General features: G+C 30.5%; 4 protein-coding genes across 8 annotated transcripts in view; 1 reads left to right on the top strand and 3 right to left on the bottom strand.

The window, feature by feature from the left end:
* Positions 1-86: 86 nt before the first annotated feature.
* LOC107167119 (transmembrane protein 60) lies at positions 87-488 on the bottom strand. Its single transcript, XM_089223345.1, has one exon. The coding sequence runs from the start codon at positions 486-488 to the stop codon at positions 87-89; it is 402 nt and encodes a 133-aa protein (XP_089079471.1).
* On the bottom strand, positions 348-12,081 carry LOC107167105 (armadillo repeat-containing protein 7). 4 transcript variants are annotated; one of them, XM_089224049.1, is made up of 6 exons: positions 11,825-12,081; positions 11,589-11,756; positions 10,539-10,676; positions 7,476-7,907; positions 4,663-4,827; positions 348-489 (listed from the first exon to the last, which is right to left on the bottom strand). In XM_089224049.1, the coding sequence occupies exons 1-5, from the start codon at positions 11,931-11,933 to the stop codon at positions 4,667-4,669; spliced, it is 1,008 nt and encodes a 335-aa protein (XP_089080175.1). In that variant the 5' UTR covers positions 11,934-12,081; the 3' UTR covers positions 348-489; positions 4,663-4,666. The 4 variants fall into 4 exon arrangements, with proteins under 4 accessions (XP_089080175.1, XP_089080177.1, XP_089080174.1 ...); XM_089224051.1 differs by lacking the exon at positions 7,476-7,907 and having other exon boundaries at positions 11,825-12,066; XM_089224048.1 differs by lacking the exons at positions 11,589-11,756; positions 11,825-12,081 and having other exon boundaries at positions 7,476-8,348.
* Fcp3C (Follicle cell protein 3C) lies at positions 1,530-3,328 on the bottom strand. Its single transcript, XM_015516019.2, has 4 exons — positions 2,662-3,328; positions 2,080-2,389; positions 1,838-1,909; positions 1,530-1,758 (listed from the first exon to the last, which is right to left on the bottom strand). The coding sequence occupies exons 1-4, from the start codon at positions 2,718-2,720 to the stop codon at positions 1,648-1,650; spliced, it is 552 nt and encodes a 183-aa protein (XP_015371505.1). The 5' UTR covers positions 2,721-3,328; the 3' UTR covers positions 1,530-1,647.
* Positions 12,082-12,395: 314 nt separating the features above from the next.
* Positions 12,396-18,627, top strand: part of ttk (zinc finger and BTB domain-containing protein ttk) — a 37,079-nt gene continuing 30,847 nt past the window's right edge. For both annotated transcript variants that reach the window (XM_089224046.1, XM_015516025.2), the window contains exon 1: positions 12,396-12,775. The gene's annotated coding sequence lies outside the window, so the exon portion shown is untranslated. The remainder of the gene's footprint in view (positions 12,776-18,627) is intronic.

Here is an 18,627-nt window from a genome sequence, read left to right as displayed (position 1 = left end):
CATTATTAAGGATTTACAGATTATATTATTATATTTTTATAATGACAATATTAATCACTTATGTACAAAAATATTAAGTAATTCAATTAGTCTTTGTAAAGTCTGACGAGGGGCGGTATCACGATGATTATTAGGTAAACGATGAGCGTCCAGATGGGCATAAACACGTAGTATATTGGCAATTGGGGGTTTTGATTCTCCAGCTTATAACAAAGCGTGAATTGGGCGATGATCTTCATCAGGCATATGACAAATATTATGCACCTTCGACTACCGCAAAACACCGGCATCTCAGTCATCGACTGACACGAATTGCTGTGCACGCAAGAGCATATTATGAACAGAGCCGTTAGCGCGTCGTCCAACCAAATCGGCATGAATATCAGGTACCAGCTCTGTTTTTGTTTGGTCTGTAGCTGTATGGTGAGCAGCACCAAGAATATCACCATTGAAGCCCATGTGGTCAGTGCACGTTGAGTCAAAGCCATTCTAGAAAAAATATAATACAAGGCTATTATATTGTAGATATAATTATACTACATCATATATTATATAAATAATCTGTAGATTATTTATTAACTTTTTATACGTTGTATATAGATACATTTAACGACTCAACGGTTAGTGATTTTAAAATTTTTAATGAATAAAAATGACTGTCATTTAGGAAAATATAATTTTAGCAGTTTTTATAAGGCTTACCAAAATATTTTAAAATACAAATGTGATTAATCAGCTACTGGATAGGTGCTTAAGTAAAATACTAAATGACCTTTATATGAGACACGTGAATCTAACATTTTTATTTATAGTTAGAAAACCTTCCTAAAAACCAAAATAATAATTTTAGTTGATTCTGAGTTTACAAAATGTTACAAATATTTTTTATAAAAAATTAAACACAAGATAATTATATTGAATAACTAATTTTTATGTTATCAATTACGATTTAAAACAACATTAATTTAAAATTATATGATTTATAAGCTGCTATATTATGTTCTAACAATAACAATAAACTGAATAAACTAATAAAAGTAAGAAGTAAAACAAGATTTAAGATTTCATAAATCATAATTTTTGAAAGTTAAAAATTATGACAAATGAAATGCATTTTTTAGTAAATACTAACTCATAGTTTAAAAAATAAATTCAAAATAAAAAAATTTTGAGGAAAAAAAATAAAATATAAGGCATTTACACCAACATTGGTGATAGGAACCTTGGTAGAGCGAATATTCTAAAAATGTAACATATTTTATTAATACTTCCAACAAACTTAATACTATTGATATCATTCAAACTTAAATAATTCTGTAATAGTGTTATTAAATTTTCCCTCGAAATACCATTGAATAAATGTCTACACCAGTTATAAAATATTGTATACTATATAGACAAATAGAGTATCGTAATAACACAATATTTAAATAATGAAGATAACTAATAAAATAATACAAAAATATAAGAGTGACCTTAAAGTTACATTTGATGTGTAAATGACTCAAATAAAAACAAAATCTCAAGAATAAGATAAATATTTCTTTAATAAAAAAACGTATAAAAATACATTAAAATAAATAATAACACATATTATTATTTCGTTACAATATAATATATATAATATACATATTATACATGTTTATATTACAATACAGGACATTTATAATGCAGGCCGTCCTTGCAACAGAACTCCTTGCCGGTCGATAAGAGCGTGTTAATCCACGAGTCGTTGCAGTTTTTCACGAACAGGTGCGCCTGAAAAAATCAAAAAACATAATTTGTAAAGACTTTTTATTCTACAGCGAGAGTCGATAGGAGTTGCAATAACACTCACTCGTTCCTTGTACACGTCGCGATCTACCGAACCGCAGATTATCGCCGGACTGTTTGGCAAGTGTTTTGCGATCTGCAGACGAGAAGAAAACAACAATATTATTGCTGTCATAACATACTCTTTTTTTAGCTTTTTATTAAACCCGACATCCTTATCAATGTCAATAATAATGTAGAGTTCTACTAAATTCAAATGTATACAGACCACGATCGGCACGATCTAGGTATATAGTATATACTCACAATTTCCAAGCACTTGTTGGTGCAAGTTTTCACGCCCAAAGCGTTACAGGAAGCTGGTTCGTCCTGTTCGTGCAACAACGCGGCATATCCGGTTGGCTGTTTTTTACTACCCTTGGTGATTTGGCTACTCAAAAACACACCACAAATACACGGCGTTTTTGCGGCAGACGAGGGTTGCGATTGCGCGCCACTCGATGACCCGGGAAATGGTAATGATTTTACCGACGGCACGTGATTTAACATTTCATTTTGCTTTTGAACCGGCATCGCCGACCTTTGTATGTCACCGCTGTCGGTTAGATCAGCCAAACTATAAGACGATTACAATACATATGTTAGGTTGGATGTTAATAATATTATTATACTAACATATACAAGTATAGGATACCTAATAGAATACTAGATATATTATTAGTTACGAAAAAGAAACGAATGAAGCCGATAATATGACGATATTATATTGTCGGCTCAGAAACAATAGGATGCACGGTAGGTAGGACCTGGCTTGATTAAAAGATTAACCAGGCAGGAAAAAATAATTAAGCACGTACCTATTTAATTGCATAGTGTAAAACGACTTACCACAGTGAGATCGACCCGAATGTGACTGCTAATGACACAATCGTTGTTGTGATCATCATCCTGATATAGTTTTTGGAAGCTGTAAGTGCTGTTGAATATAATACGAACAACAAGTGTGGATCGAAATTGTCGTACCTACCTACCTGTCGAACTCTGACCGCTAACAGTAAGGGAATGCGCTTGTTTTCGTTCGCACGACGGTATTTATAAACGGAGTGCAAACGACCAGAAGACTTCCTCGTGAATCGTGTTTTGTAAATACTAAATTAATGTTTAAAATATAAGCGGAAACACGGCAATGGAGAACTGTTTAATTTTCGAAACGAGAAACAATACATACGGTTCAGGAAACTCGTTCACTGCGTACATTTTGTAAACATTAAATTACGAGTATAATGACCAAAAAATAAAAACTATCCTGTGATAACAAAACAATTTTAAGGCCAACTGCATATGATACTATATTATTGTTATATTTGTACACATTTTATAACCCACAATAATGAGATTTTGGTAGTTCATTTTTACTGCGAATTCTATATGTAATATGTTCATAGTATATGGACAATAGACATATAGCATATTATACATCTATAACCGAGCTCAACGATTTTAATGTAATACGAACATAATAACATAAATCATAGATATAACATCATGAATTGTTTACTACTCTAAAACAATTTCAACTTTTATATTTTTATACACAGAAACTTATTTTTATACACTTATAATTTATATATTAGCATATTACATTTCATTCGAAAATTACGATTTTAAAATGAAGTGTACAAATCGATTAATTGTTTTTTTTTTTCAAATATTCTTAGCCTTTAATAAGCTTTACCTAAATTATTTAGAGCGAATTTACTCGCAGCGTATCAGTGAAAATAGTCGTGCGCAAATTAGCTCAGTCACAAATCATGATTACTGGCAGCCACAATATAGTCATTAGTACACTAGGAATTTGCAAGTATGTCGATTGCAAATTTAAAAAAAAGCGATTGCAACCTCCAGGGAGCAAAACTAATAACGAGTAGCAATACAAGTTTAAGCAGTTCGTCAACTTTATTTGCAGGCTAGCTCGCTGAGTAATTGCAAGAGAATTCGCGAGCCAGTTGCTTTAAATTCGTTATAGTATAATCGACCCTCCAATCAAATTAATTTAATTAGAAATTTATAACATTTTAGGTGGTTAAGGCATGTCGAATTGTAGTTACAGGTTAGGAATTACCACAACTATACTGCACTTATACAACGATTATGCATTTATAACATTTATTCTTAAAAATAAACTATATTTTATAGAATATTGAATATAGAATAAAAATACTATCGTCATTATAATATTATAATATGTATATTATATTGATAAACTATAAAATATTTTAAAAGTTTAACAGTAAGAGGCGACTAAATTAAACAATCCATGGATTCGGACGCTTAAAATATAACACAGGTTTTTATTTTTTAATTCTATTTTATACTGTTAACGTCTGATTTTTAGTAAGACGTTTTATGATTACGTCCGCTGTGCCTTCCATGACTACCTTATCCCCAACTCTACACCAAAATCCGCACCTTACAAGTTTTCTTATGGTTTGTATTTCAACTTCGATTTTGACTAGGTCACCGGCATAACACGCGTTTGGGAACCTCAAGTTCTTGGACACGACAACAGTGCCGGCGCCAGGTAACTTGGTACCAATCACCCCGGACACCAGACCCGCCAAATAAATGCCATGTACCAACGGACGATCACCAGAATGTATGGGATTAGTGTCACCACTCAGACGAGCAAAATCATTGATATCCGACTCATCGACTCTTTTCGATATCACTACACGATCGCCTACCATAAGCGCTCTGGTGGACTGCAATCGTCTACTTAACTGAGAAAGCATGACGAGCTTTATATATAATAGTGATGACTATGAAATATATTTGACTATTTATATATATAATATATATATATAGGACATAGGTATATTATGTAAGTACTTAGTTATTCCGTGGGCACAATGTGTTGTTTGAACGAGATCGCCGTTTGAATATCGTGTTCGGTACAGAAGTCGGTCAAAAATATTTTAGCCACATTCCTCAGCTTGGGGTTTTCGCTCTGGGCATGTGATAGCATATAACCGACAGTGGACGGGTTAACGATGTCTGAAAAAAAGTAAGAAAAAATGCAATAAGTAAACGAGTTTTTAAGATTTTTTTTCGAAAACGCTTATAAATATGATACAAATATATAATGCACAACATTTTAAATTTTAAATTGTTATTTTTAGTAAGTTCTAAGATACTCGTGGTTAAAAAAAACATTTTAACGATAATAACTAGAGCCTATATTGTTTTTTTTTTATTCTAGAGATCCGAGGTTTTGAATTTTTAAAACTACAATTAATTAATTTTTCAGTTTTTTGGAAATAGTTACATTTTAATTTATTTTAACCAAAAACTTAAATCATGTTATATTATAACAACTTATAAATAAAATATTTTTGAATTTTATTTTACATTTTTACTCATTTCAAATAATAATTTGTTAGCAACAAGAAAAAACAAATATATATATACTTCACTTATTTTAATTTAAGATCAATTTAGTAAATTAATGTAAGGTATTTAATTTTTAATGAAAATAGACTACAAAACTTAATAAATTCATTAATAAATGGCCAAGCATTTTATAAGTATAAAAGTAGATAGGCACGTCTCATTGAATTAATTATAGTTAAATTCTAAATATGATAGTGTGTATTCTACTACAATACAAATAATTCACGGGGTACCTGTTAAACAGATGGTTTATTTATTTATGAGATAAATTATGTGGAGCTAATCATAAAAAAAATCACGATTTAATTTAAACTATATTAACGCTGTTTTAGTAGGTATGACATAATTTGTTAGAAATTGGGATCAACATTAGCAAGACGCATAAGCCAAATTCATAAGGGTCAAGGGAATGTAATTAAAATAATTATTTTAAGAAAAAGAACCATTATTAGTTCTATTATTATTTATTTAGTTCTAGATTTTATAAATCTCCCGAGGCATTATGATTATTATGAAATGAAACTTAACTATTTTAAGTAATTTTTGACCGGTACCAAAAACCATGGACAATGTATACAAATGTAATTTTAAGTCAAGCTTAGCCTTTTATTTAGTGTGTATGAATGTAATAATTGATAGATATGTGTTAATATTAGAAAAAAATGAGTAAAACTGTCTTAAAAATAATAAAACATTTTTTTTATAAATGTTTGTAAGTTATGACAGTTATGTAATGTATATCTTACTGTTTTTAACAAACATTTAAATAATAAATAAAGTTGAAATTCACATAATATCACGTTTTTAGAAAACGCCACAGTGGCCAGTGGCCACACCTGAATTTGTTGTCTCTGTCTACTAGTGCGTATCATGGAAAATTAATGTTCAGCTTCATAGTTTCTAATAAAATGGAGAAAAATACGTGTTGTGTCCTCTTTTGATAAAAATGTATTATCATTTGTTCTTTCAGGAATAAAAAATTTATTTTATTAAATAAATAAATAATACCTAATTAATACACAAAATATTTAATATTATTTAAATTGTTTGAATTTGCAAATCAGTTAATCAAAATCTTTAACTACTTATACGATACACTTATTATTTTAAATGTAATCACAATGACATAGGCAACCTGGCTTATCAGAAATTATTTTTTTAATGAATAAATTAATCAAGTTATAATAAATTATAAAATTTATATAGATTTTATTATTTATATTGATTGTCTGGATCTCTTATCAAAATATTTCTTCATATTATAACTAACCATACTATCCACCCTCCCTACATTTTATGAATAACACAAAAACAAATTTAATGCATTATGCCCTTTTAAGTAGAATTTTATTAAATGGTGATTAGGTGAAAATTTTGAGTTTTTTACTTTTTGATTCACCAAAAAAATTAAGTGACTGCTACTAAAATTATTCTCCCTCTCACTTAAAATTTATGTGCAGCGTGCAAGTCTATAGTACATTAGTACTGCTAAAAATCATAATGTAATATGTTATCCTTATCACTTACCAAAAATAATTAATAATATTATTAAATTAAAGTAGTTATTATATTGAAGGGATCAAACACATATTTTGTGAATAATATATTTAGGTATAATAACACCTATAATTTCATAAAAATATAAGTGTTAATTATTTAAATGTAAGTCGAGGACTTTATAACATTATATTTTATATTCTCATGACTTAAGTCTTAAATAGTTAATTATATTATATGATAACAATTTACTACCAGAAGTACAATTTAGATAGTTTTGATAACATTCTATACTTATAAATTTTTACATGTTCTAGACTATATTTTTGCTCCCTTCCCATAGTTATACCTATGTATGCATCACTTAATTTATTTAAGTAGGATTAAAATCTTGTACCAACATATCAATTCATACACATTGTCATAGAAATTTTACATTTAATTAAAATAATATATATATAAACAAAAAAAAACTATAGTTTAGTATCCAACAAATATTTAATAAGATATTTTTCAAGATAATTTTAAAATTTCTTAAAAACAAGTCATCATAAGTAACTATTTCAAGTAAATGATTCAAAAAATATAACTGATTTATATAAAACAATATAAATTAATTATCAGAGTAATTTAAAAAAATTCAACTGTATATGTATACTAAACATTCTACATTGTATATCTAAATTTACTCAACATGACAAAACTTTATTACATTTTCCACCAATTAGGAATAAATGTCTTAGCCGTAAACCCACCAACAATTAATCGTTTTGCTTTCAAACATTCATCAATTCTTAATAGTGCAATACCAATTTTTCCACACAACCCTCTTAACTTCCCTGGTGGTCTTTTAACACTAGGGTCAGATTCATTGTAAATATCAGCATCCAAATCCAAACCAGTGGGAGTATCATCAAAAATTAAAGGCATTATTCTTTTCCTTGTAACTCCAGTGTGATGAGTCCTTGCTGTCAGTTCTTGTCCAACATAGCAGCCTTTATTAAAGCTTATACCATTTAAATAATCACAGTTCATTTCTAATGGAAAAGATTGCCCTTTAAGTAATTCACAGCCTTCAGCAACACCATTTGTATATCTCCATTGTTGATAAGTAAATTTGTTATCACATTCTTCCAAAAATATTTCACTTCTAATACCTGAAGTCTCATCAGATATGATTCTTTGACCTAAAATAGGCAAACGTGGGTCATTAAAAACGTTAACCGAATTAAGTTTCATGTCCAAAGGTGTAGAACTGAATAATGCCCAAACAATGGTATTTTCTAATATGTTAATATTGATTTTTCTTCGTAGTAAGTACATTTTTAAGTATTTTACTAAATCACTAGCAGCATCTTTTTCACATTCCAGTAATATATGATCATTTACTTTATAAACCAAGCAATCATATAGAACACGGCCTTTTGAATTCAATATCATCGTGAACAAAGAGTTTTCAGTTTTTAGTCTGAAAATATCATTAGTCATCAAACCCTGGCAATAATCATATATGCCATCACCTTCAATTTTTATAAGGCTTTTATGGCTAAGAAGTTCTAACTTAGGTTTGAATTGAGTTGTAGAAAATAAACGTGCTAACTTCATCGGAACTCTCATTGTTCAAAAACCTTAGAAAAACATACGGTACCAACTAATTAATTTAAGTAATAATATAATATAATTATATAAATAATTATTCTAATATTAACTCTCATATAGTATGCGGTCTAAGTCTATACATAGACTAAATAATTACAATCTAAAAGTATTAATTTGTTTTGTTTTTTATATTAAATAGATTAAACTATGAAATAAAAATAATAACAAAGAATAATAATAAAATATATGACAACATATAACTTAAATTAATTATCATTATTTAATGAAATAGTATTAAAAATATAAAATAAATAAAAACCGCATACTACATATTATTATAAACTTCACAATGTATGAATAATTGTAAATAATATAATTTTTCAAATCCAAGTTCATTTAAGATTTAGGACTTATATGATAAATATAATATAAATTAAATCACATAGTATATACATAATATTATGGTTAGATTTTAAACAGAATGAACAAAATATTGAAACAATAACCTTAAACAAATTATTTTTTAGTTGCCTAATATAACATATAATAATATAAAACATTTAAGTACAAAAAACATTAAAATATTATTTGAAGAATACTATATAGACCTACATTTCCATAAGAATCTTTTTAAAAATAACAAATAAAATTTTGGATATTACGTGGGATAAATTATTTTTATATTTCTTTAAAAAAAAAAAAATGTTTAACATAAAATTGCTAAATCAATTTGAAAAATTAAGTTTGTTTGATATCAAATCCTTGTACTTACATGCGGTAATTATCAATTGATTATTTAGTTATATTGTATAATTTAAAAGGTTTAATAAGATAAAAAAAAAAAATATAAAATATTGAAAATGTGAAGCATGTAAAATGCTTAAAATGTATATAATATACCTGTATACCTTTAAAATTATAAGTATAATCTTCAGAATGGCCTAAAATTAGGTATACTAATTAGTATTTCATATCGGATGATCCACATTTACAGATTTTCAAATATCATAGAATTAATGAAATTAATTTTCATAATGTTAAGCATATAATTGAATTGAAAATTCCTATTTTTAAATTATTTGAATACAATATCTATGCTAAATAAACAAATACTTTATCATGATACTAAAATATTGAAATACATATTTAAAATAAGTTGATAAATGTATTAAATATTAATATATATTCTGATTTACACACTACAATTTAATAAACATAATTATATACTAAAAACTAAAACTAAATTACATTTTTAAGAGGACACCACACCCGCATGTGTTGTTTCCGTCTTACAAATGTATAACATAGCAAAATCTGTTTAGCGCGGGACAAATGTTTTCCCTCAATATTTATAATAGAATTTTCAAAATTTCACGCCGCATAGGTAAGAACTTTATCTGTGTCATAGCGTCATTATTTTTTTGATAGCACAAACCAATAATTTTAAGTTATTTAATGAAAAAATAAAAATAAATGTATTTTTTTAAGCTTATAACTTTAATTATATTTATGTTATCAAAAAAATAACGACACTATGACACAGATAAAGTTCTTACCTATGCGTTGTTGGAATTTTGGTAATTCTACTATAAATACAAAAGGAGTAAAGTTGTCCCACGCTAAACAGATTTTGCTGTTATACGTTTGTAAGACGGAGACAACACATGCGGGTGTGGCGTCCTCTTAAGATCACAAAAATAACTTAAACAATTAATGAGCATTAACACTATATAATATGCATGTATTATTCTTGTCTTACATAATTATACACAACAAGTCTACATATTTTCAAAGTAATTGAGGAGAATATAATGGTCCATACACACTACCATACTAAAGTGAAGCCAGAATAATTAACCACCATTGTGGCGGCATATGCAGGGCTTAGTCTTAAACCAAAAAGATAGTTTTCATCTTTTTACTTGTAATGTATGGCACAATCACACATGTGGAAAGTTCATCTCTTCAAATTGTATAGCTAATAAGAAAGCTATCAACAATTTACTCATTTATTAATTAGGAAATAATTCAGCCACATTAATTAAAGATGTTTAGACACATGGAAGATTTAAAAAAAACTAACAATTAAATTTCCTTAACACTTATGAAGTAAATGAGTATATAGTTGTAAAATAAATAATGTCAATATAGCAGACCGCATACAACATGAATAATATTAAGATAAATTTAAGGTTATAAACTTATTTATTTTTAATTACCTGTTTTTATCTCTGGTGCATACAAGTACATAAGAGTTGTGATACTGGAAAGTATTATATTGTCATCATTTATGCTCAAATTTTTTTCTATATTTTGAATACCACCATTTCCAATGATATAATCCTTATTGATGGGATCTGAAAATATGCAAAGATTGAAAATACATATGAACTAAGAACAAATGGAGAGCTAAAGGTACTGTTGAGAGGACACTACACAGCGTTTATTGTTTCTGTCTTACAAGTGCATAACATAGCATATACACGTTTAGTTTTGTAAGTGTAATAATTATATTAAATCAACCAATTATGAAACTTAATTATTTACTTAACATTATTAGTATTTCTGATAATCCAATTTTTTAGCAAGTTATGCTTTTATAACAAAGCATAAATTAAAAATTATTGAAACTGAATTATTGTTGTTAAATTCCATACATAAAAATAAATAATGTTCTTATCATCAAGTTTTATAATAAGTTGATTTACTCTAATTTTTAAATTAAATAATCTAAACTTGATCTGCTGAGAGTAAATTTGGTTTTTACGCACTAATATTACAGATACAAATATAGTGTAACTATATAGTATCCTCTTAATATTCAGATATAAAAGAAGTTCTCAGAGACCAGTGGATAACCTAATATTTTATATAATTTCAATATTATCTTTCATCTTTGACATAATATGGACATTAATAAAATATCCTGTTTATTACACTTCTATTTTGTAAATTATTTTTTAAACAAAATATCTAAGATATGATTACATAAAAAGAATCACTAAGGATCACTCGCTATTATTTCATGAACTAAAAAAAATAATTCTGGAATTTTTTAAATACTAAGAATGTAGGAATATAATAAAAGCTAGTGACATAACTATGTCTCAAAAAATTCTACTGGAACACCATACATAACTTCTTTAATTGATAATATCCCAGAAAATTAGGATGATTGGAAAACCATACCTAAATGTATTATTTTAATCGGAAAAAAAATGGAGTACAAGTCATAAATAAAATTAAATATACTATATAATAATCATTACCATTGACTAAATTACAGAGTCCAGCTGCTGCAAATGCTATTAATTGATTGTCGTCAGAAGTCAATTGTTCTAAGAACAAATCGATTACCTTCTGAGAACGTATGTGCAGATAATTGACAGGATCATATGCAAAATTGGCAAGGTTGGCCAAAACTTGAAGCTTCGATTCTAAATAAGTTAATAAGTACATAATAATATAAAATTGGGCTTATTAGGACGTCAGTAGTATTTTATACCTGCACTGTTGGTTTTTCGGAACTCTTGAACTAGTTGTTTCAGGAACTCTGGCCGGTTTATTCCATCAGCCGGCGTCCGCTTGATCAAATCCTGTGGTTTGTGAAACATAAATAGACCACGGCAATGAGAAACTGTGCAATCTTATTAACATTTAGCCTACATTAAAATAATCTTATTATTATATTGTGTTAACTCTATGATTACATGGGCCAAGGGAGTGGACGTGAAGTGGTGCACTGGTGCTGCAGCGGACGTACGATAAGAACGTTTGTTCTGTGATAAGAATAAGAAGAACCGTGTTATCACTCATCATCGACTCCATGCCTTACAAAGTAAACCTCAACTCGGTAATAACAATTATCCTGTGTCAACTACCACCGTGGTCTGATGATAACCGTAGTACTGTGATAACGTGGTGATAGCCATAGTACTGTGATAAACTGATAACCGTAGTTCGTAATGTAATCGTACGATCGTCGAGCGCATGGAACGACGGCCGGCAGATGGCAGTCCGGTCGACTGCCGCAACCACTTCCGTCGGTTTGAAACACCGACCCACCACCAACTGTTGAAAGTTCATTTTCGCTACGCCGACAGACGTGCGCACTCGCCGCACGAATACCCATCATACCGCCGGAGTCGCACACAGAATTGCTTCTTCATTTGTTCTCCCCTTTTTTTCTTTCACTCTTATCTCTTTTCGTTCACTTCGTTTTGGCTGTCATTAAATTAATTCTTATTACCGCTTCAAAAAACTATAATATCACTATTCACTCCACTTAAATAAAACCTATAAATCTGTGTATCGCGACGACGTGAAAATAATATATTACCGGTGACGGCGATCAGCAGTTACCTCACGAATTATCACCTACGGCTGGCGAAATAATTCACGAACGAGCATCGGAAATGAAATGCAAGTTAGATTCGGGAGCGTCTTCGCGCCTTTGGTAAGTTGAATATTATTTTTGTATTTCCAACAAGTAACCCCCCCAAAGTAGTACTTGTTTCGGATAGCTTTGTACGTGTAACCACAGTACTCGAGGCGTAGTGTTATTACCCATGTTAAATGTTTATAATATATATTTGTGTTAGTTTATTAATAGTTATTACTAGATATTATTTTATTATCCTTTCCCGTTTTGCGTTTGTAGTGACTTTTTTACTGTCGTCGATCAAATTGATATCTCTTTATTTTATCCGAAATCTCATTATATAATTTACATATGTGTGTGTGTGTGTGTGTGTGTGTGTGTGTTTGTGTGTGTGCGTGTGTGCATTTTTTTAACACATTCGAATTACATACACAATTACGTACCACGAAAATACTTGTGAACAATGAACCCTGTTCGGTGGATTTTATTATTATAAATTCTAATGTCTGATAATCATATTATTATGTATCTCTGAAAGCTGTTTAATAGTAGTATTATATATATATATACGTCGCTGTTGTAATTTTAATTGGTTATAAAAATACATTTTTTAAACGTCTACATGGATTTTGGACGGTTGATAACGACGTCCGCTCTCGTCATTGGGGTGGTTAGCGGAGAGTCGAACTGGGTTTCGATGTTTATTTTTAGCGGAAGCGTGCGTTTATCCCGGGTGATTAACCCCCGGTTTTCGATTAGATGAACGCCGCTCAAACTCGCGCGCTTGTCGTGACGTGTCCGTGTGTGATCGACCTGCGTGCGACCACCAGGACACATGGTAGCGGCGAAGTCCGTCGTTTAGGAGTTGTAGTGTCCTTTTTGGGCTGGTTGTACTGGCGCGTGTTGCCCTTGACACAAACTCGATCCGCGGCGGCGGAAGATGGGTAGGTAGGCAGGCACTACTATTATAGGTAGTAGGTACTTTAAAATTTACTCGCATCGTTCATCCCGTCCGGTACGTTGACCGGACCGGACGCCCGTCGTACGTGTAAACGCACCCGCAGCCGCTGTTGCACGTGTCAACGGAACTTATCGGGCGGCACACAACACCGACCAGGCGCCGCCGTCGCTCTACCCCGTCGGTAAAAATTTATTTATAAATACTGCCGACGATTGCCAAAAGGCCAAGGGAACGAAACGTACATAACGTAATATATATGTTACAACAATATTTTATGTTTTCGAAATTTACTCTCTACTTCATCTCTATATGCGTCTTTCTTTCTCGATTCGCGCGCGTCCTTCGTCATCGTTTAATATTATTCGTTTTATACGGCCGAAGACACCTCGGCACATTAGCAGCGGTCGTTAGCGCGCATTTCTACTCCTTTTTCACCGTGCCCGTGTTGTTTTAGTGATCGCCGCGCTAACGACCCCGTTTCGGTTCACGTATACTTGTATGTGGACGACGTGTGCATATTCGGATTAATTAATAAAACTATTATTACCACGTTTATTGTTTTGTCGTGCCGATGCAACCCTGAACCCCCTCCCCATTCCACCCCACCCATCGAACACAAGTACGTCGGAATGTGTCGACGTCGTGGTTAACGACGCCGCAGCCCTTCAACGTGTGTAATTAATAGGTACATCACTTAACGAATTCTTTTGTATATTAAGTTGACAACACTTAAAAAAATATTAACATTCACACTAACTACAGTATTATATGAATTAGTATACCCTTAGCAATTCCACGACGCGTTTATTATTTCTTAATGTTCGATAGTTAAATATTTATCAAACGGACTATGAAACGAACATTATTAATATGATTTACTTCCTATAAGCGGTTCGGGGAAAAACAATAGCAGACACTTGTTAGCGAGAGGGGAGTTGGGAGACCACAAGCCCAACGCCGAACGTTATACACTATGTTGTCTACAATATGTGATAGCTACACGGCATGCTTCTTTTTTTTGTCAATTTTGATAAACATAGTCATTAAATTCGCTCTTTCGATTTTTTTTCTCGTTTGATTACATTTTTGGAACGACATCGGGTGAACTAATCGAAAATTAATAGAACGACCCAGTGCCGGGAATGATAAGCAAGCTGCCGTGACTCATGGGGAGATAGGAAAAAATTCGTGCCATGTCTCGAATCCTCGGAACGGAGCATCAAATAATATCGGTACGAGCGTTAGTAGTGATACTATAAATCAGTGTACCGAAGAGGTCGAGATTACGGTCCGTAAAAATTATTTGTCTCATTAATTCAGAATGTGTAGTTGATAATATCGCGTGGAAGTATTCGTGGGCCTTGAAAAAAAAAACTGTAAATAGGTATCTTCTGTCGTGTAGGCCTCGTGAGCGGATCACTCGTAAACGCCGCGTGTCCCATTTTTATTTTTTTTATCGCAGAAAACCTCCTAACTATTAATACGATAATAACAACGACAACCGCGACGGGCTGAACCCCCATGACGACACTCCACCAGCCACTATAATATTATGTCGTATATTATGTATCGTTAAATATTTGTAGGGCGTTGTTGTATAACCACATGTATATATATTATTTTCTGCCACAGTGTTCGCCCTGTATAATATTAATAATAATAGTATAATTATGCGTCGACTCGATGACTACTCCGGCGGTGGCGGTGGTGGTAGTGGTGGTGGTGGTGATGATGATAACGCGTATGAAGCACGTCCAACATGGCCAGCAACGGCACTACGGCAGGCTTATTAAATATACACAGCGCGTTCGTTCCCCGATAGGGCAACTGGTCAAAGTGCACAACTATTATTATTGTTGAATATTACGCGCCGCGCGCACTCGCTTGTTGTGCGTGTGTGTGTGGTGCGTGGCGCGTGCAACACAACCGCGCTACAATATTATGTATATAATACTACTATTATAAAATATTATACTCCGCGAAAGTAATATTATTATTGTCATACACACTAGATTTTAGGGGAGAGGCCGCGGCAACGTGTTCAGTTCGCCGCATTGCCATATCGGCCCCGAGTGACCGGTTCGCGGTGTAGAACGGCAGCTTATTCGCCATGATATTAATATTATGGACGAGGACGAAAAAACAACGTCGCGCGCCTGGAGAGACGTGTCCCGAGCCGTTTGTAGTAGTAACCCTTCAGCAGCGACGACAAACGTTGTTGTTATAATAATTTTTGTATCTACTACGGTTTCCGTTCCCAGTCGCCGGGCCGCTGCTTTTCTCGGGATGCTGCGACGATCGTTGTAACAGCGAGCGACGGCTAGTACGTTTTACGATCGTCGTAATAACCCCGAACGCCGCCGGTAATACACGCTGCTAGTGTAATCGCTCGGTGAAACGTGGTCGCGATAAATGCGATTTAATTGCACTTACGCCGTATGTTTTTCTTTATTTTGTTCTATTCCCTACCAATCATAATATTATTATAATATATCATGCATGCAGTCTTGTAGTTTTTAATAATAGCTTCTCGAAATTCAAAATTTACTTAGCATGTTTTTTAACAACACCACGTTGCGTACCCGTACAACGTGGTGAAGGTGATATTATTACTGATGTTTAAACGGTGCGGTGCAGAGTACTGTAGTCTGAAATACATAACTTCTTATCTTTCTGTAGTATCTAGATCTATTACATGTATTCTAAAACCTATGTGCTGTGATAAATAACAAGTCCTATTCATTTAATTTACCATGTTACTTCCTTAGAATCATATAGGTATTTTCTTCAAACTTGACTGCATTGTGCAACAATTGTGTCTTAAAAATGTTCCTTTTTATAGGTAAGTATACTTGATTATGTCTAGTAATTTCATTTGCAGTAAAATATTTAAATCAAAAATTATCTTACCAGTAATCTGAGTCAATATATACATATGTATAAAGTTAAATATTATTTTTATTATATTTATTTACAATTTTGATAATAATCATTATCTATTGATTTTATGATTTACTAGGTAGTTTATTATTCGTTTATAATTTAGTAGCATATTAATTTTCATATAAATATGTTGTAATGATCTTTCATGAGATGTTTCATTAGTTCAAAATATTTTATCTTTTATATTGCTTAAACGTTTAAACGTTTAAACTATTATATCTTCATATAACTGCGATAAAAATGTAATATTTTATACCATGTCTTAACTAATAGTAATATAAATAATATTCTGCACTGTGCATAAGAATTATTATGTTCAGTTTATAAACTACAATAACAGTTATGCTTCTTATAATATTGCTAAAATTCAGTACTATTTCAGACATATGATTTGACTAGACTATATATTTTTTAAATATTTTATTTTATGTGTTTAACTAATAATATTTTTCCCTTTAATAATATACTGAATTTTCATTGATTACAAAATCCTAAAAAAAAATCTTTATATTAATTTATATAGAATTAAATACCTAAATGTAAAAAATATTTCTAATTTCTATATATTAAATTATATTACGTACTCTATCGTAATTAACTTTTGATTCTATTTACACTAGAAAAATTTAAATATCCATTGTCATATAAATAGTGAAGGTACCAATAACAAATCGTCGTTTTTATATTAATTCTTCGTTTTTCAAATAAAAAAAAACATTTAACTTAAATTTTATCAACATTGTTTTAATAATTATATCAATTATCCAGGTTATTGAACTACATCAAAATAGAATTTAAAAACAAATTAATTAAATAAGTACAAACACTGAGATTCATTTATGTGTAGCCATTCTTATTATTTCAAAGCTTAACTTTTTGAAAATTTTAAAACTCTGTTTTTATGTAATATCTTGGTAAAAAAAACTTTTATTAAAAACATTATTTTTATATTTTTTATTTCATATTCCTAAGCAGAATATTTTTCGCAGTATTTATTTGATATGTATTATTAATTCCATTTATAAAAATCGATTTTTTTTTTCTTAAATACACTTAGGTATTTATTTTCAATAAAGATCTGACATGGAGATGTTAGACAGTATATAATGTGAGCTTTACATTTCAGTTATAAATGTGTATTATTTGGTACATAATAGCCGAAATGGAGTTCTCAGATAAAGCTAGGTATTTGAAATACCGTATTTCAAAACCAAAGTGACAAAACTTACTATTCACAATAATTCGTGTGAACCAAATATCAAAATAATGTGTAAAAGCTTGTACACGACGATACGTTAGTTAATTATATACAAATAAGTTATAACTTTATAACTAATTAACTTTCTACTTGTTCAAAATTTGATTTTTATTCATTTTGAACTTTTGAAGTAAGTACTCAAAAATATTCTGAATCGAAGTAGGTTAAAATTAAAATGTGTTTCAACATTCAAAAAAGTTGAAAGTTTTCGAAATAATGAGAATTTATAACTTAAATGGATCAGTATATTATAATGTTGTATTATATAATTTTTAATTAATCTTGAATATTAATGCTAAATGTATTATAATTATACAGACATATAGCTGAACCTACTGAAATAAAAATCTGCTATTATCATGTAAATACTACTAATATGTGAGTAACCAATATTTTATTGTTTTATAATAAACTTGGTAATTTCCTAATTAATTTGTTTGATTTTTTTTTATCAATTAACTCATCATACATATTCCTCATTCTTGTACATCTCATTTGTTTAATGATTAGGCCAGGTTTATAACCGTTACGTTTTTATATTTTTTTTTATTCACTACTACTGTTAATTATTATTCTAGTTATTTGGCTTTTGTCCAAACGAATTAAATCACTAACTCTCTAATTTGAATACATGTAATTGCGTCTAAAAAAAACCCCCGACAAGAATGATGGGAACCGTGAGTAACGTGGGAACAGGTTTCCAGGCACCTGTTTGTGTTTGCCGGACAAGGGTGGTTGTTCATAGGGTTAAAGACCCCTCTTTTG

Source organism: Diuraphis noxia, unplaced genomic scaffold (genome assembly GCF_037042655.1).
Source record: "Diuraphis noxia isolate RWA-SAM2 unplaced genomic scaffold, SU_Dnox_SAM2 contig0003, whole genome shotgun sequence".
Classification (NCBI taxonomy): Eukaryota; Metazoa; Arthropoda; class Insecta; order Hemiptera; family Aphididae; genus Diuraphis; species Diuraphis noxia.
Note: the sequence above shows the minus strand (reverse complement) of the source record. Positions and strands in the feature narration are given on the sequence as shown.